Source organism: Grus americana, chromosome 11 (genome assembly GCF_028858705.1).
Source record: "Grus americana isolate bGruAme1 chromosome 11, bGruAme1.mat, whole genome shotgun sequence".
Lineage (NCBI taxonomy): Eukaryota > Metazoa > Chordata > Aves > Gruiformes > Gruidae > Grus > Grus americana.
The window spans coordinates 18,711,862-18,738,939 of NC_072862.1; the positions used below are offsets into that span (position 1 = coordinate 18,711,862).

At 48.1% G+C, this 27,078-nt stretch overlaps 1 protein-coding gene across 2 annotated transcripts in view; it reads right to left on the reverse strand.

Moving 5' to 3' along the window:
- Positions 1 to 27,078, reverse strand: part of CACNA2D2 (calcium voltage-gated channel auxiliary subunit alpha2delta 2) — a 224,074-nt gene that overhangs the window by 187,663 nt on the left and 9,333 nt on the right. For both annotated transcript variants that reach the window (XM_054838535.1, XM_054838536.1), the window contains exon 2: positions 13,111 to 13,192. In XM_054838535.1, coding sequence (XP_054694510.1) covers positions 13,111 to 13,192 — 82 coding nt within the window. The remainder of the gene's footprint in view (positions 1 to 13,110; positions 13,193 to 27,078) is intronic.

Genomic DNA, 27,078 nt, shown 5'->3' on the forward strand with positions numbered 1-27,078 from the left:
GCTCACCTCTACCATACCCATATAAATCTTGTGGTGATGGACAACAGAAAAAACTGCTAAACCCCCAAAAATCTGTTGCAGTAAGGCCTCTGGAGGGGCTGAACAACTCCATTACATCATTTGTCTGTGAATCCTTTCCCCAATTCTTTCCAGCGGTTGCCAGTACTCAAGATAACCTATAAGCTAAAAGCATATGGTCCCCCCTATACCATTCCCGGGGATGCCCATAGACAGCAAAAGACTTGTAAAAATATTCCAGAGCCCTGTAAAGCAGGGCACAGTTCAGAAATCACATGCCGCTTCACAGGCTGACAGGCGGGCACCCCACGTAAAACTAAAACCAACCGTATTTTGTGACTGCACCCGGGCAGTAACCAGCTTCTGTTTAAAGTCTCCTACCCTCATTTCCCAGGCTTGCTTTCAGAGCCGTACGAAGAACACTGCCGGTTATTTTTTTAAAGCTGAACCAACACCAATTCATACCTGACGGTAACTGAATGACTCCCATCAGCAGGTCCGCACGGAGCAGACCAGCAAGACCTCAAGCCTGTGTCCAACCGAAGGGCATCCGCGTCGGTGCGGGCACAGTCACCGCTGGGGCTAAGCATCGCACCACCCCTTCCACACACATAGGTGTCTTCTTCTGCCAGCAAGAAGGGTTGCAACTTGCGCTGGGTATCAGCATATGTTTTAGAAATGAATCATATTGTAACCAATATGTTAGGAAGACAGGCCAGACTCCTGGAAGAGCGGGGCGAGGAGATGGTTTCTGCTAGCAGAGTGCTTTCAGTTTTGCATTGAAGTTGTTATATCTACAGCTGTGATGAAAAATCCTTCCTTAATGCTGTTTTGCAATAGCAGGAGAAGCCCGACTCCTTACTGAGTTGCGTAAGCAGAGAGGCCAAGGCTAGAAGTGCCGAAAAACTGCAATCCCCGTCCCCCCTTTGGGATGCTGCAGGTCAAGGTGGAAGGGCAATGGCAAGGACGTTTGCCCTGATGCCGCATTTGCACTGCAGGTAAACAGGGACCATCTACTCCCGGGGCTGTCATTCTGGCATCTTTCACGACTGCTAAAACTAAAAACTCTCTTTTAAAAGAAGAAAAACAGGTTTTATTAGAGAGTTAGTGGAAGATCCAAATGTCAGAGTGAAAAAATCCAGAGGAAGGTTAAGGAATTTTTTCTTTTTTTTTTTTTTTTTTTGGATACAGCTGCACTGGAGGTGAATGAACACCAGAGCACTTTGATTTCCTGCCTGGTTTCAATAAATGTTGCACTCCCAGGCACCCAAGGGACTGCTGTGGTTTGTCAAAACCAATTAATTTTCTTCCACAGAATGCTTCAGGCACCTCAAAATGTCGTTTGAGAGCTGGCGCACATCTAAGGAGGAGGGAAAGCTAGCAATCAACTGCTGCTGGGGCTCTGCGTCAGGAGCACAGCCCTCCAAACTCACGCTCACCGGCAGCAGAAGGCAAGGCAAGAACGAAGGTGTATCACCCGGTCACGGGAGGGAGCCGAGGGCAGAGCCAAAGAGAAAATGCCATGCGTTATAAACGCTGTGGATATGAACAAGAAGCTGCCACTTAGGAAACTTATTTCTGGCGTTTCACAAGAGAATTCAAAGCTGAAAGTTTGTCTCTCTCACTTGTATTTCCTAGGATCCATCGCTCAGTGCTAACAGATGTAGTAATGAGCCAGAAGTGGCAAACTGAACAGTTGTTATCAAGGGAGACGTTTGCAAAATAAGCCTTGGAGTCGGGATTCACGGGCTCCCTCCCCGGCCCTCCACCAGACTCCCTGGGCAGAGGAAGGATTTCCCTTGCCCCCGCCTCAATTTACCTACTTGCAGTGGACAGACTGTAACGTTTGCCTTCTCTTCTCTATTGAGATGTGAGAGCAAACTTGCTTGCAAGTAATTTTAATAATCAGCCATGAAATGCACTAGATGTAAGCACGGTACTATCATGCAATGATTTCTTTTTCAATGAACACCAAGACAAGAGATTTAAGAATACATTGGAGCTATCATTTATACTCAGGATCAGACGTACGCTGCACAGACGCTATGAATACTCTCTGTGTAGATACCTCATGTCAAATAATTGCCACTGGATGTAAAGTAGCCATCCTTTCCCTTCTACAAAAGGCAGGGATGGAGAAGAATTTTTTTTTCTGGCATGCTAGCAAAAGGGGCAGAAGACAAAAGACAGTTTGAATTTTAACCATTTTGTCTTGAGCACCGTAGGGTCACAGGCAAATCCCTGCCAGAGCAGGAAATGGAAACAACAGCTGATGATCCCAGCAAGCACTACGGTAAGTCCCAGACTGCTCCCAGTGCCCAGGGGAACTGGGAACCAAGGCTTCTTCGAAGATCCCAGTTCCCTCATCTCAGGTCCAGTGCCATCCTTGCTGGACCACTGACAAAAAACAGAAGCAAAAAGAACTTCCAAAATTAAAAATGACAGCATGCTGAGCAGTGAAGTGAGCTTTACAGTGTAACAATCTTTAGAAGAACAAGGAATAAATCCGCCTTTCTTTTTCTGCTCACCAACCATGGTATCTTCAATGACCTACTTGTTTTTAAAAGTAATCCAACATTTACCATTACAATCTTCTTTGCTCCTCAAGTCACATAAACCCCCTGCTGTCTCCTCCTCCTCTATTTACCTGGCCTTACAGTCACAGCGGGGAACTGAAAATCTGCTCCCTGCCTCCTAGCTACAAGCAAAGGCTTCACTTGGGCATCCAACAGATGATAACTAATGCTGCTGCTTAAACAATCCCTAGAGCAGCTCCTCTGACACATACGAACATCGAGATCCTGCTACTAGTCCAAGACACATCACCCAGACATTTAGGGGAACTGCCCTGATAGAAACAGCCGAGCACTCACAGCATCGCTTCGCACAGGCAAATCTCATGTTTCATTCAGACAGGATTTTTCTCGGCGCTCTTACTTACTATTTAATATTTATACTATGGTCAGTGTCCAAAAAGCGTGACGCTATTGGTTATGGTAGGTGCTGAACAAACACACACTAAATCTGTCTTGGACACTTACAGGTGTGAAAGGTCAGTTAGAAAAGGGAAAATAGTCAATAAAATCTGAAGCCCAATGAATAACTGAATCACAAGGACCAGACACAAATAAAAATCCCCAAAATGAAACAGAAGTCCTCCAAAAGATAACAATACAAAGAGGAGATGCTCCACTTTTACATCAGTTGGCACTGATCAGCCCGAGAGCAACAGAAGGGAGAGGAGAATCCATAACCATTAGCATCACCTTCCTTCTACATCTCCTCCTTAGCCTGTTCATCTTCCCCTTTCTCCCTCTGCTTTGGATACGACCTCTCAAACTAGAGGCTTACCCCTAAGACACAAAAGAGTGTGGTTTTTTTCCAAACTCATCGTATGCAGCATCGTCAAAGTTAGCTGCAAAGGATACAAGTGTTGGAAAGCTACAGAACCCTGGAGGTTACCGAAACCTGGAGTCCCCCAAGAGGCAGCTCCTCCCGAGAGCAGAGACATCTCTTTCCATAAAGCAACAGCAAACCACAGCTGTAATCATAGCGCAGGTCCTCAGCCTTCGAGCAAAGCTCTCCGATGTAAGCACATCACCTGGACTTCAATGAGGAAGACAAGGCTGTTCTAACAGCAGACTCCACTCTCCCTCCCTTGCCATAATAATTTAACTCTAAATAATTAAAAGGGAATAAGTACCTATAAACCCAGCAGAATCACTGGAGGCCAACAGGTCAGCACGGCTGGGTGTTTGAAATAAGGGGCCCATTCAAGTTATTCACATCGGATGTCAAAGGTGATCTGTTGTAATGAGAAACGATAAATACGCTCACTTAACATGCACGCTCGCAGCTGCAATCTACCAGGCTGAAGCCACACTAGAACATAAAAACCCCAACCATGCCCTTCAGAAGTCACCTCCACCGTGTCCCCCCCACCTTCCCAAGCCCTCCTGCCTCTCCACATACAGAACAAAGGAGACGTGACACGTCTTACTGCTTCCTCCATACAATAACCCAGAGTATCTAACGACGGCTTCCTTCTTTAAACCTTTGAGTACAGCTGCGTGTTTCAGCGCTGGCAGCTGCAGGCTGCTCCACAGTCCCGTATTTGGAAGCAATCGATCAGCCGCGTGAAAACCAGGATTCGGTACCGTCCGACACCGAGCGCTTGCTTGACAAACCTACCAGGAAGAGAAATGCAAACTCCACAGCCTGCAGCATTTCAAGTTGAGGGGGCACTTACAGCCTATAAATAATATTTAAAATCTGAAACTACGATGAAATATGTACACATATTTTCTATTGTTTTGTATCTTGATCAGCAAGAGAGTTGTGTTTTTGGTTATCAGCTCTGCTCACAGGAGACTGAATCCCAGGCTATATCAATTCCCCTGTGAACATAAAGGAAGAGAACCATCTGGAGAGAATAACAAAATAATTACCTTTCCATTAAAGAATAATCTATGTATGTTTTTAAGGGGGCGAACTTTAATGATCTCCACCTAATTATTCATCCAGCATTCTGGCAGGGCTGGTTTGGGTTTTGTCTGGCTTTGTTTTCAAGTGCAGTCTGAAGGTAACGATTTAGCCTGGAACGGACATGGGGACCACACGGGCTCCTTCGGTCGGGGGCAGGACAACCTGGCTGAGGGAGGTTTCCAGAAACATCGACCGAGGTCTCGTTGTTCCTGTGGGTTCACGTGGCTGTGCAATGGCAACACCATCCAGTGTAAGAGTTGCACTGAATATTCACGAGGATCCTACAAACACGGTTGTAGACTGGCTTGGTACCTCAGCTACGTTTTTGGACACAAAGTGCCAAAGAGCAGGGCATTCAGGAGATGCATGCACCTAAACATCAGTCTGTGGAATGCTGGGCTCATTTAACTTGTCACTGACAGCAATATAAATCAGAAATGACTCCATACAACTCAACGGCAATCCCCTCTGATTTTGCTAACTCACCAACAGGCTGCAAGTGCATTTCTTTTACAAAGTAATTCTGTAAAGCGAAAAGGTTCAAAGCAAGGGCTTTAAGGACTATTACCATGGCTGTTACCCTTCCGAACACATACCCCTAAGGACCCGCTGGCTGTACGCCGTGGAGAACCACCCCACCACCACGCATTCGTTATGCGGCCTTGCTCAGCTTAACCACCTGCCTCAGTTTCCCAGGGGATAATACTAATGAGCTAGTAGTGTGCGTGCCTGTGCTGCGTTCCCGTTTACCTAGTGCTTTCCAGCCAAGGCTCTCAAACAATTTGGAAAGGACCAAATATAGTTTAAGCTAAAATTAACTGGAACAAATACCAGAATTCACCCACTCGGATCACTCCTTTAGAAAACCTACCTGGGACTCTGGGCTTTCCAGCATGAGAACTCACACACTAAAGAGCTGGTAAATAGCGAGACGGTGCCCAGGCAATCCTTTGCCACTGTTTATTGAGTGACTGATTGAGATGAAACTCTGTGACACAGTACAGGCAAGTTTATCCCTCCCCCCGCAAGCTGCTGAGTTTTATGATCTGAAAAAGGCGTTTAAAAAAACCCCATAAACCTGGCATACAAACTAACAAACCAGTCATACCTGAGTCCTGCTGGAAAAATCCCTGCCTCAGCTTTCAAATGTTGCAGAACATTTTAATTCACAGCTTCTGCATAAATGGCGCAAGTTTTGAGTCTAAGGCATTTTAGCCTCTGAGACTTCCGGCCTGCTCTTCCCCTACAACCCCAAAAGCACGTCTTTCTCCACTAAATAATATATATATACACACACACAAATATATATACACACACATGTATATGCACACCCCGATCTCTCAAAGCCGGGCTCCTGCATCTGCCAAGAGGCTGCATGCTGCATCGGCACAACGGCTCTGGTGCAGGATCTGCACCACCCACTGGAAAGGATTTAGCGAGGGGTGCTAACGTCACACACTGAGCAGCCACGTACAGCTATAAATTATTCATACACATTACTCTAATTATGCAAATGTACTAAAAGCTGGAGCATATGTTTCCCTGACATCTCCCAGTACGGATACAATATGGTTCTAGTAGAGAGAAAGAGTGAGAAGTAAGACGATGGGTGTAAGGGGGCTAACGATGGCAGACACTGGCCCAAGCGAAGGGTGGCAGAGGAGCTCCCTTCTCCAACCAAGGGGCTGCAAGGCTAAGGACATTTAAATGCTCCTCCTTGATAATATATTGTTGGCTTTGCACTCGGTGCTGAACAGAGTGCTGAGGCTGCTGAACGGCCCAGGCAGATTAAAATAAACCCAAGCAGTTTGGAACAGGAATGTGTTTATCTGGCATCGCACGCTTCCTCTTATCAAACATGAGGAGCAGGGGAGGGCACAGCGATGGCGTGCGGAAGCAGGCTGTGTGCACGCTGGTAGGAGAGGGGGAGGGAAAAGGGGGGAGAAGAACTGCAAGGATCAGACAGATAATGCATGAGCTTGGAAACCAGGAGCACGGAGCCAGGCATCACCCCACTGGGGTACAGAGTCCGTACTCTGGGTCTGCCCCCAGACAGGCACTAGCTGTCGGAACACTCAGTAGGTCCTTCCTCCCTTGCAGCGTTTGGAAGAAGGAAAGCATTTAGCGCTGCAGTAGCAAAAGCAGCTGGTTGTGTGTGTTGGAGCTTTAGGCTCAAACTCCTCCTCTCCACTCTGTCGAGCGCAGTGCAGGCACTGGGCATCTCGTCTCCCACTCTGAAGGCTGGAGCTGATGCAGAAGGAAAGGGCCAGATGCACTCTGCTACAGTTTTGAAGTCCAGTCTGTGGATTACAGTACTGGATTGAGTATCCAAAGATTAGCATCTTATCCCCAACTCTGCCACATCTAAGGACCACATCGCTGTCCTCCTGTAAATGCCCAGTCCATCTGACAGAGCCTTCTGGAAGCAGACGGGCTCCTCAGACATTGGATGCAGGGGGACTCCAGCTCTCTAGCATCATTCATGTAAAAAAATCCCATAAACACTTCCCAAATTCTGCAGCCCTACTGAATGACCAGGTGAAAGTTTCTATACCCAGAGAAAACAAAAGAGCAAATTAAACATCATGTAATACCACAGCTACTTGGAAGATTTAGGCTATGTTACTATTATGCCAGCAGTTACCCAAGATCAAAAAAGTTGAACAGAAAACCTTGGCAGCTCCTTTGATAAGAGCATGTCTTACCTCCCAGTGCTGGCATTACAGACACTCCTCAGCTCTGTACCCGCAGCCTTGTAAAGGATGCGATCACAGAGCCACGGGAAACACTCGGTACTGCAGAGACCCCATCACAGGAGGAGTGCTAGCGACTGCAGCAATATGCGAGGCGGATGCCACTTCAGCTCTTCAGATCCAAGCCAAAACTCTGCCAGCGTACCGTTTCTTTTAATCCAGGTTCTTGTTTGCGCACAGCTCAGCCACAGTTCCTCACCTGTGGTGGCCTCAGCTCAAGGATGGCCATGCTTTAAAAACAAGAGGTGATGTATCAGAGAAGCAGCGCTGAGCAGAAGGGACAGGCGGGCTGCAGGTGATGCTGTGAGGCAGAGAGAGGTGGGGACGCCTGCACAGATCCTGGTCACTCTGCCCCAAGCCCTGGCCAGCAGGATTTGTCCTTCCCTTTCACAAAAGGCCAGACGAATGAACAGCAGCACTTCTGCCAGGCAGAGGTGCCACACTGGCAAAACAAAGCCGAGAAAACAGCACAAGATAACAAGCAAGAATAAAAGAGAAAGGAAACGTCCACTGAAGTAAAGCAAGATGCTGACTACAACGACCAAGTCCAGCCACTTCTGCTCTGCCACATTCGGCAAAGCCCTTGCGGGTAGCGGGCTGCATCCCAGAGGACACAGCGTGAGTCTCCCCTTTCCCCGGGCTCACCCTCCTTTCCGTGCCGTCACCCGCGTTAGGGGCCAAGCACAGCTCACGCAGCGGCTCGCTGCCTGCCCAGCTCTGCCAGCAAGCTGCCCACCACGCCTCGCCCTGGGCTCAGGTTTGGGGCCATCTGGCCCTTTATGGACTGGGTGTTTCCTCGTCCCCAAGGCTGGCAGCATCCCTAACTTCCAGTCATATGCCGCCGAGGGGGATCCAGATGTGATCTTCTGATTTCCCTCAACAGCCCAGAGGAAAGGGAAGGAGGGACAAAGCCAGCTTTCCAGACTTGAAGTTCTGTTTGTCCAAACCACCAAGAAGAGCGCAGGCGCAGCGCAGGTCCAGCTCTGCTACCCACCCCGGCCCTGCTAATGCCTGTCTGCTGAGACAGGCCACCGTGCAATGCCTCCAGGTCAGCGCTTGTCCCCGCTGCTGAAGCTGTCCTCAGGAAAGACAGCCAGAGAGGAGCAGAAAAGGAGACAGCACAGAAAAGCACTGACACTGCTTAGTTTTTCCCCACATCGCGTTGCGAAGGCTTTGGCTTCCTCAGTAATTGTCAGCAAAGAATCATAGAATCACAGAATGGTTTGGGTTGGAAGGGACCTTAAAGCCCATCTAGTTCCACCCCCTGCCATGGGCAGGGACACCCTCCACTAGCCCAGGTTGCCCAAAGCCCCATCCAACCTGGCCTTGAACACTGCCAGGGATGGGGCATCCACAGCTTCTCTGGGCAACCTGTGCCAGGGCCTCACCACCCTCACAGGGAAGAATTTCTTCCCAATATCTAACCTAAATCTCCCCTCCTTCAGCTTAAGGCCATTCCCCCTTGTCCTGTCACTCCCTGCCCTTGTAAACAGCCCCTCTCCAGCTTTCCTGTAGGCCCTTCAGGTACTGGCAGGCCACAACTAGGTCTCCCTGGAGCCTTCTCTTCCCCAGGCTGAACAACCCCAACTCTCTCAGCCTGTCCTCATAGCAGAGGTGCTCCAGCCCTCTGATCAGCCTCGTGGCCTCCTCTGGACTCACTCCACCAAGCCCATTAACAGGCAGCCATGGACAAAAGGTACTAGAGGAGGAGGAGATGGTCTGACCAGCTAGCTGCTCACCTCAGGAGGCACAGGATCGAACACAATTTAGGTAACAAGCCAGAGGAGACTTGCAACCTCAGCCCGGCTATCCAGCAAGGAAGGTTTAACACAACATCCAGGGGAGCTGCTCAGCGAGGCAAAAAGCCCAGCAGCACAGACGGTTCTGCTGCCGTCGGTCCCGCCGCGAGTGCCAGCACAGCAGGACACTGGTAAGTCAGGACAGGGCTGCACCGGCATGGGAAACCTCTCTCAACCAGAGAGTCTACCCTGGAGCCGGTTTTGCAACGTGAAGAAACCATCTAGGCTGGAAACGCAACAAATTTATCCACTTTTGACTAAAGTCGAAAACTTTTACTCATGCCAAAACACTGGAAGAAACAGAAATTTAGTGCAGTGTAGCAAGAAATGTCAAGCCCAAACATCTTCTTATCCTGCAAAGTGATGAAGAGTCCACAGTAGCTATGAAGAAAGTCACTAACAGAAAAAGAAGTCAGGGAGTTGGATTTTTAGTGTAATATTCCTCATTCTAGAAGAATGTCAACCTATTCAGCTAGTGTTTTAGGGTTCCACATATCCTGTGCCAGTCAGCGTTAAATTAGCGATGACTTGTGCTCTCGATGATTTCCGATGAGCCACGAGGAAAGGTGAGGACAGAGAGGCAAAGCAAAATGCCCGACTGAGTGCTGGGATTTGCTTTGAGGCATGCCTGGAGCAACTGGCCAGCCAACACGCTGCTGCACCACGAGCACCCAGAGGGCTGAGCACCGACTTCCCTGGGCAGAGAACCATCTCAGCAAGGCTGTAAGTCCTCCCTCCAGCCCCAAGCCCACCATGTTCAGATATACGTGTAGCCCCAGCACAGCCGGTCTGACCAACGGGGACATTTGCACCTCAGAGAAAGGAGGTGGTACCTCACAGCTGAAAGGCAAGCCCCTGGCCTGACACCCTTTTTGCATCTCAGAGCTTCTCACCCTCCTCTCTAATTGCTACAGAAAAACGCTCCGCTTGAGCAAAGCGGCCTCTGAATGGTGCGAGCTTGGGTAATCTTCCCAGGGGAAGCATATGAGATGACTGCCTGTCCACCCCGCCGGAGAGGAGGCAAGCAGGGGCATTTGACATTTAGTACCCCAACTCTAGGAAATGACTGAAGAGTTTAAAAAAATAATTCTTGGGTAGGCAGCACTCCAGCAAGATAAAATATTCAGCAGTTATGTTCCTGGACACCATATTTCTGACAATAAATTTCATGCCTCATATGCCACAACAGTTATACGATTTCAGTCAATAACCGAAGAACAGGTCCACATCCTTTCACAGCAACCCAAGGAAAAAAAAAAATTCCTAAGTAAACCTGACAAACCTCGAAGGAAGGTATTTTTATTATTATTTTCTAGTCTGTCACTTTGATAGTCAGGCCTGAACTGGCAAGGGAAGACCATTTCTGGCGTGGCACCACCCCCAGTGCCTACAGGCTTCACAGATCCATGGGAGCTAGCAACAGGACCCACCACCTGCACAGCAGACCCCACCGCGTTCAGAGGGGCCAGTTTCACCTTCGGTGACACTGGAGCACTTTTTCACCTACTTTTAATATCACTCCCTATGCACCAGAAGCTCCCCTCTGCAGACACCATGAATGTCCAAGGTTAACGTGGCAACCCTAAAGAATATCAGCAAGTTTTGGCAAAAAACAGGCTCTACTTGCCCCATTTTTCTTTATCTTTCCTGCTCCACATGGAGCTAGTCTTGCTTAATGACAAACCTTCCTGAGAAAGCCCAGTGGGTGGGATTCACTTCCAGCTAAATGGGCATTTCGGCTCCCACTGCTCCTCAGTGGCTTTCCCTTCTCCCCTGAGCCTGCTCGCTCCGCGTCGGGGCGCACCGCAGCTCTGCGGGTTGGCACTGGACTCCTGCATCCTGGCTGCAAGCCGGCACGACGATGGAGCAAGGTGAGCTACCAAGTCCAAGTCACGCCAAGGTAGTGTCCTTTACAAGAAGGGAAGCTCTTACCGAGTCCCAACCTTAAGAATTAGTTGCCATTCTCTAAATTTCTAGTGTGGCTGCAGCAGAACATGGATTTATTTTTTCTTTGATGCATGTCTCAGAACAGGTTACAGTACCCCTTTATGACATTAAACAGCTCCCATACCGCAAACCAGATGCGACCGGTGGGTAAGAGAACTCCTTGCAAGCACAGCTCTGAGTCCCTCAGGACGAAGCACTCTGTGCTACCGCACGTCAGTGAAGCTGTGCTAGGTCGCACTAGCAACCGATGTGGTCTTTAAGTGCCACTCGTTTGATATTGCACTTGTGAATCAGACCTGAACTCTGTATCCCAAGTTTCTCCCTGGAGATCCCCTTCTAGTCCTTCCTAGCGTTTTAACGGCTGCACGTTACAGTTTTCAGTAGCTTGTTTCTTGGCTTCAGGTGGTTTATGCATTCACCAGATACAATAATCGTGCACAGCTCCCTCCCTTCACAAGAAGATGCCAAAACAGATTTAAAAAAAAAAAAAAAAAAAAAGAACCCCACCAAAACCCCCTTCAATCCCTCCGTAGGCCGTTTATCTGGTATTAATCCATTAAAGTGATGCACTATGTTCTATCAGAAGAATTAAACAGAAAAAGTGGGAAGCTCTCTTACCTGTAATTGACTGACTGGCCAATAGGAGTCAAGTGCTGGCAAATTGGAGGTGTAATTTCTATTTAATTATGGCATTAAAAAAATTACATGATATACCTATTTAACATGCAAAGGAGCAAAATCAAAGCTAATAAGAATAAATTGTAAGAGAGGACATGTACAAAATGTAGTAGCAGTCTACTTCTTTTTTTAAACGTGCTTTGCTGAAGAGTACGCTGGCTGTCGTGCCTATGTATTGCCTGGAAAACTTGCATCCCTGGCTCTGATTCTAAGACCCTGCCAACATGCAAAACCGCATTGCCCAAATGCACGGATACGATCAAAAACATTTGTTAAAACCAAAGTGGCGTATACGCTTTTCATGCTGCACATGAAGTTTATATCGGTCGAAATGAACGCGAGCAAAGCACAGACACACCATTCTGGAACTCAAATGTGAACGCGAATGACTGGATGGACTGTGAGGAGTTTTGCAAGCCTTCACTTAAACTCATTTTAAAACATATTTAAAAGAAAATAGTGAAACTTGTGTGTTTAGACAATGGGTTCCAACCAACAGCATAAACCATGGACAATTCTGTTGAAGACAGTGTAGCTACTGGTGTAAGACAGACAGTAAGAGACCCGTAAATCATTGGTATCTGAGGAGAACATGCCACTGCCATAAGAAAACACAAATACACCCCATGCTTTTTTCTGGCACAACAAATTTACCATGCTAGAGAAGCCCATTTTCTTTAGATTAACACAATAACCCTAATTTCCAATTACTCCATTCCAAAACGGCTAGGCAGCATAACCACGCTGGGAAGGGGAAACAGGGAGGGTCTTAAAGACCCTTTGATCCCCAAACCTAACAAACCACGCCGAAGCCGTTCTGCGGCTGCCCTAACGCAACCCGGAGCGGTGCTGCCAGGAAAAGAGGAGGTCCGGCTTCTGCAGCCGGCCGGGCCCGGGCCCCGGTGCCAGGTCCAGGAGCAGGAGGCAGATGCCAGCATCAGTAATGGGGGTTTGTTTTGCGGCACTTGGAAACGGAAGCCAAACAAGAATTACGGTTTTACCTACAATGTATATTGAACAACACGGAGCCTCCAACGGCTAGTCAAATTATCCTTTGAACATTTCCTGCTTTGTCAACAGAAGTTTAAAATTAAAACACAAATTAAACTACCTTCAGTCCCTGGAGGAAAGGTTAGCTGGATTTAAGAATATGCATTTAGTGTGTCATATAGGAAAAAAAGAAACCACAGGTACATGCTCAGACAGTAGTAACATGCAGCCCGAGAGACAGACAGGTACAAAACACACTCACTCCCACACACTCGACAAATGCATCAAATTGACCAGGAACCAGCAGCACAGCCAGCCATGACCTGCACGTGGAGCGAGCCGAGGGTGACTTATTGCAAGTATTCACGCAGGTGATTTCTGCAGATGAGAACATTCATCGCCACGAGGAAGGCAGCACAGGTAAAAGACGGACAGCTTACCCCTCTGAGCTGCTGGACTCCACCAAATATCCTCATCACTCCATCAATCTCCTGCTCCAGCCTCCTGGCCCAGTACTGCATACTGCAAGAGACGGAGAGAGAGAGAGAGAAAGAGAAAGGGAGAGAAAGAGAGAGAGAAAGAGTCAGAGCCCTGACACTCAGGAGATAAGCAAGGCGACTGAAGGGAGAGGGAGGAAATTGGTGCCCTCAGCTAAGTTAACCGCTCTCCTCCTGCGGCACGGGGTGCAGGCGGAATACCAAGAACATGTGGCTTTGAGAATTATGGCTGGGGCAGGTTATAAACTTCAAGACTTCAAAATTTATGCACAAGGCACCACAGAAAAAAAAAAAAAGTGGGAGAAAGGTACAACCAAAATTGCAAGGCATGTTTTTGGGTTTGGTTTGGGGGTTTTTTCCCTTTCTTATATAAACAGTTGCAGTAGAAAATTATTTAAGCCCAGAGTGATTAACAAGGTCGAAGTGCTGTGGCGTGCAGAAAACAGCTTACTGCTTCAGCGGGGCTCTGAACAAACACAGAGCCACGGCAGGGCCAGCGGTGCCGGTCCTACCACGGCAACAGATTATTGCTGCGGCACGACAGAAGAGACCCGGGCAGAGCCAGGAGCCAAGCACAGGGCACCGAGGGCCGAAGGCTCAGCTGCTTTGCACCTTCAGCTAAGCCCGACCTGAGCCGGGCACCGATTCTGTCCATCGCGGGCAGAGCTGCCTCCGGGGGCTGCCACGCGGCATCTCCTTCATCCTCATCCCGGTACAGCAAGGGAGCTGGCTGCCAGCACCCTCCAATATATTCAGCCACACAGATTTCCGCTCAGAGCAATAACACCAAGTCAAAACAACAACAAAATCCAACCTTCTAAATCCACAGAACTTGATAACTCTCCTTCTTTTAATGAGATTTCCCGACTCCAGCCGCTGGCCGCGCAAACATCCGATCTCCCACCCGACCTGGCAAAGCAATGCTCGATTGCCTCTGCGCCACGTGGCGCTGCGCTCGGTGCTTTTCCCACAGCAACGTTCATCCCTCAGCGCTACACCGGAGAGGGGAGGGATGGGGCACCAAGGAGCAGAAGGTAAGGCCAGCATGACGGCAAAGCGATGGTGGGAGGGAGCAGACCAGCTCGGGGGTTTTGCATTTGGCTTAGGTTCACGGAGTGATTTCATCCCTCGTGCAAAAAGACGTTCCCCAGACAGCCCACGCACGCTCCCCCACCACCCGCAAAACCATGGAAGAGGCTCTCCTGGAGATCAAGGAGCAAAGAAACCCAGCTAAGAAGCAACGTCACGGAGGATTCTGAATTACACAGCATGGCCCAAACCCACTGAAAGCTGGGCAGAAATATCAAAGCAGAAAGACGCCTGAGAGGACCGGCAGAGCTGAAGCATCGCTTGCGAGGGGTGGGGGGATGAAAGGAGACGGAGGGAGGGACTGGCAGACAGACGCGTGTTACTCACACAGGCAAAATTCATGCCAGTTAATAACGTACAAGGCTGTGGATGAAAACAAGATTTAATTGCGCACGCCAAATCTTTTCCAGCATAACTTAGGCTATTTCCCATATTCCTGCAGAGATAACGCTGCCTCTTCTCCCCTGGGAGCCTGGCTGGGGAGGAGGGGACACCCCGGGAGGGAGATGGGCGAAGATATCTGCAAACCCACCTTGCTGCCAAAGGAGGGAAAGCAAAGCCTTCGGTGGGACTGCCAGCATAAAGATAACAGACCTGAGCGGGGTTGGGGTTTGGCTTTTTTCTCTTCCTTTTTCAGTCAAACATTTTATTTGCCATCAAAGGTTTATTCAGGTTGTCCTAAGTTACCCATAAATCTTCTGAAGTATTTTCACCAAAAATTACTTTTTTTTTTTTTTTTTTAACACAAGTCATTTAAAAAAAAAAAAAGGCCTTGAAACACCAAACCTGATTTTTTTTCCCTTCCTCCAGTTTGTCCAGTGAACTGAAAAAAAAAAAAAAAATCAATTACATGCTCATACTCAGCCACAGGTCCGAGAAACCCTGCTGAGGACTTATGGAGCTGACACCTCTCCTTAACTTCCAGCTCTGTGTAAGATCCTCGATTCCAGCGACACCTGCCTGTGTCAGCTCCCTCCAGGAACACCTACACCACCACGGCAAGGGAGTTACCATCTATCTTGAGCCGTCTCCATCAACATTAGCAACTGCTCATATCCGCATAAATGTCACGTATGGCCAAGCCTTCAGAGAGGATTAGTTATACAGGACGACAGAGGCATCACTATTACTCTGTTAGTATATGCAAAAGAGACACTGAGCGCTCAGTTGGGCTGGGATTTAAAATTAATTTAAATTTAGTCAGTAGATTTGTTTTTTGTTTTTGTTTTGTTTTTTTTTTAAATTGTTTTAAACTTATTCCACCCCCTGCCTCCGCCCCAAGAAGTACTACAATTTGAAGGCAAAGCTATTGGATTTTTCATTCATGAAAAACACCGCAATTCCCTTTAATTGTGCAGCCTTAGGATGCCTGGCTCTCAACCTTACAGACCAGCAGTTTCCCAAAGAGTCCAGCTAAGCCTTGTAGTACAAGCTTTAGATACCACCATTCAAAAAAAAAAGTGTAATACACTATCAAAAAAGGAGGGGGGAGGGATTTCTGCATAGCTGACACCAGGTTTCTAGATTAAAAAATATAATAGCAGAAGCAGCTTCTTCTCCTGGTGTGTTACGGCTATACGAGAGCTTTTAGCAGCGGTAGTAAAAATTCCTTTTTTCCATCTAGCACATCCCTTACACAGAAGGGCTTTTACCAGTCGTGTGGGCATCTGACCCATTACTACGTCCCTCCAGCCCCGGTAACGTCCATGACCCGAAGTCTTCACAGTGGACGACATCCCAGAATTTGGAGGTTTCACCTCACTTGCCGTATGCTGGGTTGAAAGCTACCATTAAAAAAAATAAAATACATAAACGCCATTATTATTCTGTCTCAGTTGACCTTCTGCCTCTTGTTTCTCTCCCACGGCCGCTGCACTTAAAATTTTATGTAAGCCAACCATAGCAAGGATGCAAAGGGTAAAGAAACCGATAGCCCATTACGAACACGGAGGTTCCTCTTCGCAGTGTGTCTCCTACGGAAGCTGTAAGCAGCAAGACATGACAGTCATTGCGTTCCAGGGCCACTACTGCACGCCTCAGGTGGCATTACAGGGCTCGAGGAGCGATAACTCCTCAAAACACACAGCCTGGAGTGCCCTGCCGCTCTTCTGAAATGGCATTTACAAATAAAGCATAACGAAAACAGCTGATGCACGGACTGGGAAGCCACCAGCACGGACGTAGCGCTGCTCACAGAAAGCCAGCAGGTCCCCTTTATGAGCCACGTGCGCAGCCCCCCCCCTTAAACCGAGCACCACTTCAGGGTCCTCTGTAGTGAATCAGCGTGAGCGAGGAGAGAACCTCTGAGGTCAAGCATTTGGGATTGCACTCAGCAGCTCTGGGCCTACAGGAACCACTGGCAAGGCAGCCCGGCAGCCCCGCCATCCCATCCCCTCCTTAGCAGGGACGTGCACAGCACATCCCAGTGACCCACCATCATCTCAGCTGGCTCTGCCCGCGCCGGGGAGTCTCCACAGGGCTCGTCCAACCTAACTACTCTACACTGTTGTATGCACAAGCATCACCCGCCTTCAGGATCTACATTAAAAATCTCTCGCAGTGAAAAAAATGATTTTGTTTCCTTCCCCCGTATATTTTACAGCCTCCCGTGCAACATGTAACAAGGGACATAAATGATTTTTGAAAACACAACACCATTTATCACTGCCTCTCCAAAGAAAACTACAAAAATGCTAATTGATTTCATAATTTGCATATTTGATTTTTCTTAAAGATGAGATAAAGTAGGCTTTAAAAAAAAAAGAAAAAAAAAAGCAGCAGAGCTTCAAAAATATTTACTGTGACGAGCGGCACACCAGGAGACAAATCACTGCGGTTGCAGCCGGGGCCAGGAAGCAAAGCCTGTCCCACTCCTGCTCAGTGGGCGCCTGTGCCTTGCCACTGGTGACAGCAGCCCTCGCTCAGGGCTAGGGCACGTTTCACGCTTTAGGTGACCCAAGCAGTTCTGTGCACGTCCACCGCTGGTTTGTGAGGCCGCACCACTGCTCCAGCTGCGTGGCTTCGGAAGAAAATGAGAATTGCCTGGAAAGACGGGAGACAGGCTGTCCTTGGCCCCCATCCTCCCACGCTTCTGCACACCACAGATGGCAGCCCGGAGTCCCGGTCTTCTGTACGGAAGCTGAAGACGTTCGCAGACAAGCCACCAGTGCAAGCCGCGTGCTGACAGCCCGTGGCCGGCACCACGAGGACGTACCACCGCAGCGCAGGGTCACTCTGCCCCTGGGTGCCGCGGGGTACACGGGACAGACCCTTCACGGGCTGCAGTCGCACCTCTTCGCGTCCAGCCTACGGGCGGGTAAGGCCGTTACACAAATTACTGTGGAATAGAAGCCTCGCCGCAAGCGGCCTCTCACAAAAGCACAGAGAAAAGAGGAAAAAAAGGGGAAAGAAAATTAAGTTTTCTGCTTGAGGACACTTTTTTTTTTTAAAGCCGCCTTGGGAGAGTGCTTGTTTGGCTGCGAGCAAGAGAAAATGTTAAAAAAAAAAAAAAAAAAAGGGACTCTGTAATTTTCTCTTGCTGCCTTCCTGGCCCAAAAAAATAAGAGAAAGATTCACACGAACTTGAAAGGACAAGAGGAAAAACTACTTGCTAAGTAGATATACTGCCCCAAAGCTTATAGGGTTCTACACAGAGAGCGTCCTGTACAAGTGGCTACACTTCACGCAGTGCGTTCAGCCAAGAATGCTTCACTCTGATTCATACGCTTTGGTTCAGTGCCCAAATATTGCTATTTAATAAGGTTATTAATTACTGTGTTGTCTAATTTTTGCTGTGCAGGAACTTCTTATAATTGGCTTATTCCTTCAAGATGCTTAATCCCTTAACTATAATAGCGCGTGTGTCAGTGCGCCCGCTTGCGTGTCTGTATGTGCGCGCCCACGCCCCCTCTGAGTTTTCTTAATTTCTTACATACCTGGGCTGTAAAACCCCACACGAGCCAATATTTACCCATCGAGGAAAAATAAGTTGCCTTTTTTTCCCCCCGAAGATACAACTTCCAGAGAGCACCCGTTTCCTTCAGAATAACCACGCTGCTTACTGGCCATGCCTCCAGGCATTATCAAGTCTCCCACACTGTCATTTTATGACTCCTTTTTAATTTAAAGTATGTGCACAGGTGTTTATAGAAAAGAGGGGTGGGAAAAATTTACCTGCTGGACTAGTCTTTTCTTAATATTTGTCAAGACATCAATCACCTCCACCAGCTGGTCTCCCCTATAATAAGAAAGCATCTTTGACATTATTATAGGAGGGAAGGAAGGGACAAATGACTATTAAAACTATATCCCGAGGAAGATCTTTAAGAAACATAAAGGGGAAAGATAGCAGGATAGCATGTTCCACATTCAGCTCTGTCACCAAATTACCTTGTTCTCCTCAATTCAAACGCTAACTTTCTGCGCCTGTTTCTCTGTGCTAGAGCAAGTGCCAAGCCTCCTACCAGATACGTCCCGATCCCAGCCTGATGCCCCAACAAGTATTACAGTACAATAAAAAGGATAACTGGGGAGTTTTCTCAACCTGCAGGATAGATAGAACTGGGCAAAAAAGTGAGGGGAAAAGAGTCTGACAATTACACGGAAAATTTCTGTTTCATTAACAGTTCTTGAGCACAAATATCCTTGTGGGAAAACCAACAGTAACCACCAACTTGTCACCAATGATATTTATGGTAATAGGAAAATTGTTCCTTAAATATGATTTCTCTGTCAGAGAACAGAAGCATTAACCATTTGAGGTCTAACTCCGTCCTAGAAACAGGTCATAGACACGTGGGATGGCGGGGCTTCGGGAATTCCTCTTCCACCGTTAGTCACACTGGGACATCTGAATACCTGAACCCTCTGCCTGAAGTATCATCTGATCTGCTCTTTAAATCCTCTGCTGAAGGTGAACCCAAGACCCCCACAGTACCTTTTTACAGTTCCATTTTTCACCACGTGGTGAAAAATTTCCCTCCTTATCCACCCTAAATCTCACTTCCCTCTTCCCACTTATCCCACCTATTGCAACCACTGAAAAATTCTTACGACAAGCTCCTAAGAACTGGAAGATCATTATTCTATTGCATCCTTTCCCTTCAATTCTTTATTCTTCTACTCCAAACTCTTTTCTTTTCCCCCAGCTTTCCCTCTTTGCACTGTTTTCTAAACATTTCATCCTTTTTGTTGCCCAGCTCCGGATTCTCTACAGTTTACAAACATCTCCAAAGGCTCATGCTAAAAAATGAGACCAGGTACTCCAAGAGAAGTCAAACCCAGTGCTGTATGAGAAGGAAAACATCACCTCCCCAATCTTGTCCAGGAAACTACTGTACACTGCAGAATAAACGTGCCCTTCTGCTACGACAGCACTTCATTGACTCAAAGTTTGTGATCCACAATAATTCTCAAGATCTCTTCTGCCACATTGCTACCCAGACGGATATTCTTTATTCTGTATTTGTACATTTGATTTCTCCCTCTTAAGTGCAGCACTTCGCATTTGTTTTCACTGAATTTCATTTTGCTGATATCTGGCTTGCCGTTCAATTTTTCTAGATCATTTTGAATTCTGGTAATGCCTTCCAACGTACATCCAACCCCTCCTAGCTCAGTGTCGCCTGCAAATTTTATAAGCATATTTCCCATTCCGTTGCCTAAGTTATTAATGAAACTATTGAATAAAAGTAGGTCCAGGGCAGATCCCTGCAGGACCTCACTTGAAATGCCCTCCCAGTATGACAAAGAGCCACAATAACTATTCTTTGAGAGCTACGTGTCCAATCAAAATATCTTGAATTTCAAACTTTACAAAGAGCTGATTTGGAGTATTTGATATGCAAAGGAGCTGGAGGCCAAAGGATAATTCAGTGAATAATTTAAAGCCTAACAGTAGGTTTGAGGAAAATCGCAATCTGTTGGTGGATGATTTGCCAACAGAAAGAGGAAGGAGAAGGCACCGAGCGCCTTAGCTGGTACGCTTGCCCAGCAGTGCTGTGAAAGGCCCCCACGCAGGCACTGCATTCTTCTGATCATCGATACAGCAATGAAAAGAACAAATGGCAAAGCAACCACAGTAAATATCTCCTGCAGACCGTACGGCAGAGGAGAGCGCCTTCCCGAAAGACGCTTCCAGCCATGAAACCCATCATCAAGTTCCTCCCATCCTTATCAGCCCACAGTTCATCCGCAGGCCATCACCCAACGACACGGCCATCCTGTGACAGACACCTGGACGTTCAGAGCATTATTTGCCAGGACCTCCACACAAGGATCCCCAAATACATTGAAAATGTGCAGGAATTAATCCTCACAGTCTTAAGGGGTAAATCCGATCTCAGCACATTGCCACCAACTCATACTTCTGTAAGTGGAAGCAGAACAGGCACCCCGAGATGGTACACCAGCTTGCTGTTTTCAACTGGGAGACAGAGCAAGTTCAGCAAGAAGTCTTCTGCCACGCTGGGACTCTAATCGAGTCACTTACCAACCACGTAAGCAAAATTGAATTTGGTTGCCTTACAACAGGAGTAAATGAGTTATTGAATTTATGTCTGGAGATCCAGGTCCACTGTTCCTGCTGCTGTGGTCCTGTGAATGGGCACTTCAACGGGTGGCTCACGTACTTCGACCCCTCGTGTGATGGTGGAAGCATCAGGACTAACACAAGCAAAATAAGCCAAAGGCAACGGCTGCCATTACTGGAGCTGTACTGGCGATACCAGCAACGTGCTACCCAAAACAATTAACTGCTTTGTTAGGAGCCCAGGCTAACCTAATGCCTTAGCCTCCCTGCTTTTTGGGAAGCTATGCTCTTATTTTACATCTTGAAATGAGATTTCTCTGGCACACTTGCTGATGCACATCAGGAGCGAGAGAAGCCCGTGGGTTCCACCATGTTTGCTCTCTCATCGCGCAGGATTAGAACTGGGCTCCTGATCTCAAAGCCTGTCACAAATCTGGACTTGAAACACAATGAATTAATAAATAAGTGAATAGGTGTCAGTTTTACGAAGAACGCTACCTGCATAAATTTCACCCAGCGCAGCCATTTGTCATTTGCAGCACCCCTGGAGACCCCAGTGGCTGGTAACTCTTGCACGTCGCTTTGCAACCCATTATACAGATGAAGTTTTATGATAAAACCTTCCTTCTCGCTGACTACTCCTGCTTTACAGATGAAATCTGAGTGGAGGCTGAAGAGATCCCATCCCCCACGGCACAGATAAGGTTATGGAGGGTAGGTCTTAGGAAGGATTTTGCAAGCTGCATGAATTATTAAAGTCCTTTATGATATAATGACAGACATATCAGGTTATTTGTTTATTCTGTGTATAATTCATGACTCCCTTGGGAGCTAGACAGAAGTAGGATAGCTTGTTGCATCTTCTTGTTCATTCCAGTAAATCCTCATCACCAGATGGAAGGCTGAACCACCCCAGAAGACAAAACAGCCACACCTTGCAGGATCTGCACTTCTGGTTGGAGAGGGGAGAGGAGCTTTTTTCACGGCCTGGAGAAACAGTGAAGCCGTCACTTGAGTACATCAGGCTAGGTGGCTAGAAGAGAGTCCGGGTAGTGTTTCTGTATCGTTCCACCAGAACACTGTCATCTAAAGCATATGCAAACAGTTTTGTGATTAGATGCTATGAGCTGCCCCGTGCTCCTGTATCATTGCTGAGCAACAGCAGCACCATCCAAGCCGATGCAGGCTCCTGCAAGACTTTAGGATACTTCACAACAATCACCTCCTGGCTATGCAAGTAGTGAGATACTGGTCAAAGGAAAACAGTTCCCCTTGCTTGAGTCATTTGTCTAAAGAGTCTGGTCAAGATACGGGGCAAAACGTGATAAAGGAGCGCCACGTCCTGATGGCTGGAATGGAGTTTTGAATAAATACACTGTGGTCATCTCTCATTTCTCTAGTGTGCTGTTTAAAGGGTGAGGGAGACACGTTCTGCCATAGCGGCAACCAGGAAATAAAGGATTGACTAGAGCCTCTGAGAAGGAAGAGCTTCGCAACGCGCTCTTGCTCACGCAAGGTCCTCCACCCAACGATACTCCTACCGCCAGGAAGGGTCATGCTACCATGGGGAGCTGCAGCAAAACACAAACACAGCTGAGCTGCAAATGGCAAACTGGGTAACTCTCACTAGCCACAGGACACGGGAGGACTGTTCTCAGCATCCACCCAGCCCACGGCAGACTTCAGCTGATCGGAACCAGACTAGGCGCACGACGATCCATCTGATCCCTAAAACACAAACCACATCAAGGACTCTGAGCGAGGACTACTGACTAGTCAGACCTCTGCTGAATTCGTGCCTACAACTTCTTACCAAGAAAAGGTAAGATTAATCTCTGCCACAAAGACCTCCTGCCACAAGAGCTATTTAGGGGCATCCATTGCCATCACTCTGCAGCCTCTAACCACGTTAACCCAACTCTCCTGGGGTTTTTGGAGTAGCCTCTCACAGCATCATATGCACCATTCCTCAGGGGCTTTCTGGGTGTCACTGTCACTAGATGCCTACCTAGTTAAATTCCCCATCTTAAACAACCCCTCTCCCCACCATCCCCCTACCTGAGAGCTTCCTGGCTCCTACGAGAGCATCGTAATCATTGTTATTATAAAGCACTTAGCGATGCTCACTCATTGCATCTCGCACCAGCCAAACACCCAGAACCCTGTTATTTCATATGCAGTCGCCTTCATTTGCAGAAGCTCTTCATTGTATTAGTCCCTTTCAGCAATGAAAGAAAAAAGGGGTGGGGGTGGGGGGAGAACATTTAAAAAAAAAAAATAATAGTTTACTGCATTTTATGCCATTACCTCACTACTTTGTGATACACATCTAAAAGCTGCCTGCAAGACCTCTCCTCTCGTAAGGTAGCATCCAGACACGCTCCGAGGCAGGGACAGTGGAAGCACGAAGCCCGGTTCGGTTTTGTGCCAGTGCTGCTGCATCACTCCGAGCACTACAGCAACAGGGGTGACACCGTCACCTTGCACAGGACATCTCCTTTCTCCTTCTCTCCATCCAGCCGGGGCAAACACTGCTCCCTCCACAGGGAAAAAGCATTACGTACAATCTTTCCTTTGCAAAGGATACAAGCCTATTGAAATGGAGGTGACTGAACCCCACTGGAAATACGCAGCAGGTACTACAGGATCTGCTGTACATGCTCAGGACATCAGTCCATCAGGCTCAGTTTCCCCACCTCGAGCTGCAGCCAGCTTTCCACACCGGAGAGGATGTGCCTCCTGTCCTGGAGCACGCCATGGAAGGAGGACGCTGTGCTGGAGCACCTTTAGGAATGAGGATGCTGTGCCAAGCACCTTAGGAGTTCCCACTGCTGCAAGAAACCACCACTCTGCAGCAAGCTGTCTTCCCTCTCGGCAGGCACCTCTACTGGAGCCGAAACACAGATGTGTCCCTTTCCTTGCCGGGTGCCTCAAGCAAATGACCCAGCAGCGCACCCACACCCTTGCTTCACAAGTATCATAGACACTGTCCACGTTCCCTCACCATTGCAATATCACAATCAAAGCAGAGAGGGTGCAACGGCCCACCAAACGTCATTTTGAAGGGACTGATCAACATTAAACTGTCAAATCTTCCTAATATGTCTGACAAAAATATTTTCCGTCTTTTCAGGAGGGGAGACCTGAGCTACGGAGGTGAAGCGGTAGTCTCAAATCCAGACAGGCTTTCAGGAGCGGAGTCAGAACTGCAGCTCAACCTCCTGTCGCTAAATCTGACATTTGCCCTTGGAAGCCAGCACTCGAACACGAAAGCAGGAGACTCGCACCGCCGTGGACACCCCGGGACAGGTCTCCTCCCAGCCCTCACACTCAATACGCTCACGTGTAACTGAAATCTAAGATTACAAGATAATTCTCTCTTCTGCTTTCCTAAATAAGTATCGACATTAAACCCAAAACCATCTGACATCCAGAAAGCCTATGAACATAATGCCTCGGACTCTTCTCTGTAAGAGAGAAAATCCCAGTCTCTAATGCGGTCCTCTCAATAGGGCCCATGACATCACCAGCCCCTTTCTATTTAGAATAATGACTTCTTCCACACGCCAAGAGATTTGAAATTACCTGTGAAATATATTTCCCTAGGCACAGGCTCAAGAAGCATGTAAATTACCCGGCTTAATGGCCTCTAGCGTTTCTCTCCGAGACACACACAGGGAGTGGGAAATGTTCAGATGATATCTCAGGTACCATCCGAGGGGATAAACATCCGAGGGACGGTCAGGAGCCGCTGCTCTACAGTTCCCCCAGGAACCGGTCCCACTGGTGAGTGGTTGCCACAAGGACGCAACGAGCAGAAGAGATCCAATTCTGAATGAGTGCATTATCAGCACAAAAACGCAATTTTAAAGAGAGCATTTCTTGGGAAAGGTGCCTGACCGTAATTTACATGGCGCAAGCAGCCAACGTAGGGCTTATGCAGCAGAGGGCACCCATTTAATTTGCAAAAGCCCAGTGCTGAGCGCGCTAAGCACTCGCCAGCAAGTCCTCTTGCCCTCTGCCCAACTGTAGAGAGAACAGCACAGCCCAAGCTCTGATGTCCAGGCATCTGCCAGAGACGAGTGTCCTTCAGAGAAGCTCTTCATCCACAAGGACAGTTCCCACTGTCCCAACACCAAAGAGAGGGACAGATAGCATCCCTGGCGTCCAAATCCTCCTGGCCACGTTTCTGTTCTTGCAGTTGATCCTGATGTCTTCTTAGTACGTAGCAGAAGAAACATTTATCCTGAAACGAAGAGCACGGATTCATTTGGAGGAACAGAGGAGGAGGAATTACGTGATCGGGGTTGCATTTCCTGCTCCACCGCTGACATACTGGAGTCTCTGAAGCCTTAGTTTCATCAGCAAAATGAGCAATAGGGAAGCGTAAGTGCCGTTACAAAGCGCGTGTAAAAAGAACGTTGTAAGGAGTGGAAGATGGAGAACAGGACAAGATGCTCATACGGCAATGGGAAGCGGGGACAATCCTAAGGGTGCCACAAAAGAATTACCTGTCTCCCCAGGGAACCAGCCTGAGGCACACAAGCTTTGCTCCTGATGCTAGCCAAGACTGACAGGTTGGTCACCTTTTAACGCGTAGTGGATAGAAAGTAGGCCAGAAGATCAACTGGGGATAAAAGAACACCTGGAAGAAAGGCCTGGCAATGGAAAAATGGGCCAAATTCCTCAGTGTACATCTCCTCAGAGCAAAGGTGTAAGACAAGGTCTTTGCCGAGACTCTTCCAGAGTGAGAATCCGCCCTCATTCTCAGCCACGAGCATCCTGCTAACCCACGTACTGCCAGAGGCTGTGGTATCGCAGCAAGATTAACGCAGGAGCAATTGTAACAAACAACACTTTCCGAGCTCATCTCCTCACCCACAAGCAATGCCACCAAGGGCTGAAGTCCGTCTGGACTCCTCACAGCTAGCTGTGCTCAGGATTAACTATACATCACCGCCAGTAATGCCAGCACTCTGCTCTTCAGAAACTATCAGCAGATAAATACTAAACCTGAACATCATCACGGTAGGGGAAAAAAATAGAGGAGAAGGAATGACATTGCAATAAATACTGTAGCCAAGTCAAATGAGGAAGCAAGGTTAATTTCATGTGGGAAATTAGACAAAAAAAAAAAAATACTATATACTTGCAGTAGCCCTTGCTTTGCTCGTGGGATCTGGACTTTTGTGGAGCGAACGTCACAACTTCCAAACATTTCAACAAACTGCAGCTCACCCAGTACTGCAGGCTGGCTGCTCTGCTGCGGGATGAAACAGGGCTCGCATCGCCGATTCCACCCAGCCCCTGAAGCACCAGGCTTTGCACACGAATCCTTCGTCCAACAAGGGGCGTACGTTGCTAAGTGGAGGAACTGCAGGTATACGCGTTACTTGTGGCCCCAACACGGGCCTCAGGTGATGCAACCACTGGAACACCTCACCGCAGCCCGTGGCAGGTCCCTTTCCAGCTCACCACCACCACCGCCGCCCTGCAATCACTCTGACAGTTCTCCATGAGAACAACGCGTACCATTCACTAAACCTTTCATTTCTGCAGCTGCTTGGCTTTCTCTGGAAGAAACTTCCCATGACAGAACCCTCATGCTACCTCGTGGGATCTAATAACTGAAACGGCACAAACATAGCAATAAGCAGATTTAACTAAGAATGAAAGGCAAGTATTATGCAAGCCACCATAAAAACACCACAACTTTTTTTCTGGCAAGTGGCAAACGTACCCTTCCACCAGCCAGCTGGGGCTCCAGAGGGCAGGACGGGGTCTGGCAGCCACTTCCCAATGAGAAGGCGGCCATGCGCTCGGTTGCCTAAGAGTCACCAAATAAGTGACGTTTATTAAGTGGCCCTTATAAAAAAGGCCCGCTTTCAGCACACATAATCACATTCATAACTGCACAGACCAGCAATGCTTTCAGCACGAAGCTCTAGCTGGAGCGGTGGCGAGAGAAGAAAGGCAGGAAAAGAAGATTCCCACGCACCAGCCTTGCCACAGGCGACGCTGTAAGAGGAGGGGAAAAAAGGTACGGAGCAGCCCAGCAGCCGCAGCGGAGAAGCGAGACCTCGCACCAAGCCCTTTCGTACCCGGCTGCCCCATCCTCACGTCTGCGCAGGGAGCATGGGGAAGCCGAGGGTACGAGGGTGACCTGAGGAAAGAGCCACTTCTCACGAAAAAGAGCCCCAGCCCCTGGCAGGCGGTAGGAGCGAGACAGAGCTGGCTGGATTTTACTCCACAGTAAAGACTAGATCAAAACAAATAAACATAGCAAGAAGCAA